Source organism: Octopus bimaculoides, unplaced genomic scaffold, assembly GCF_001194135.2.
Source record: "Octopus bimaculoides isolate UCB-OBI-ISO-001 unplaced genomic scaffold, ASM119413v2 Scaffold_1752, whole genome shotgun sequence".
In the NCBI taxonomy this organism is placed as follows: domain Eukaryota; kingdom Metazoa; phylum Mollusca; class Cephalopoda; order Octopoda; family Octopodidae; genus Octopus; species Octopus bimaculoides.
In genome coordinates, this window is record NW_026321170.1 from 8215 (window position 1) to 9063 (window position 849).

The 849-nt window shown below is 32.5% G+C and overlaps 1 protein-coding gene across 1 annotated transcript in view; it reads right to left on the reverse strand.

Moving 5' to 3' along the window:
• Positions 1–492: 492 nt before the first annotated feature.
• The window catches only part of LOC106871343 (SET and MYND domain-containing protein DDB_G0277331-like), a 2365-nt gene continuing 2008 nt past the window's right edge, over positions 493–849 (reverse strand). Inside the window, exon 3 of the mRNA XM_014917748.1 lies at positions 493–654. Within this exon, the coding sequence (XP_014773234.1) occupies positions 493–654 (162 nt within the window). The remainder of the gene's footprint in view (positions 655–849) is intronic.

The window sequence follows — 849 nt, forward strand, 5'->3', positions numbered from 1 at the left end:
ATATGTATATATATATATATATATATATATATATATATAGTATATACCCATGGTATATATATATAGATACATATAGTATATACACATGGTATATATATAGATGTATATGGTATATATGGGGGGAATGCGCTATGTGCAACATTTTGGAAAAGGGCCCATAGCTTCCTTAGGGGGGGATCCTAGAGACTTGGAATAACTTCCATTGTCTTCCGCAGAAAATTTTACACAAGAATTAGCTTTTAGTTTTTATGTAGACGCTGTAGCCTTTCATGCTATAAATGGACAGACCGACACACACACACACACAGACATTCATCTTTATTATATAGATTTCTTGATGCTTCTATATTTGCATTATAAATATAAATAAGTTTGCTCACTGGTAAGATTAGAGCATTTAATTTGATGTAATAAAGCAAGAAACATTTTGATTGGTAGCACTGGATTATAAAAGGTTTGAATTTCACAAGAAAGAATCACAAGATGGATTCTTCAAGCCAGACCAATCAGCAACACATTTAGAGGTAGACCAAGAATGAGTTGATTGCATAATATCCATAATCTCAGTTGGTCACCCTTTGGAAGAGTAATGATGGCTGCTTCTGATACAACTCTATACAAGAGGTGCTTGAGGACTCTATATCCATGATGCTCCTAAGAATAATAGACTGAAAAAATGAATGAATGGATAGGTTACAAAAGATGCATGGTTTGTGTCATACAAACAGCTTTCTCTCTTTTTTTCACATCTAATGTATCATAAACTATTGTTTATGGTTGAATTTACTTTGAAACACATCATTCATAAACACTTTTTTACTTTTCTCATATTTTCCCATGGCTGTGTGG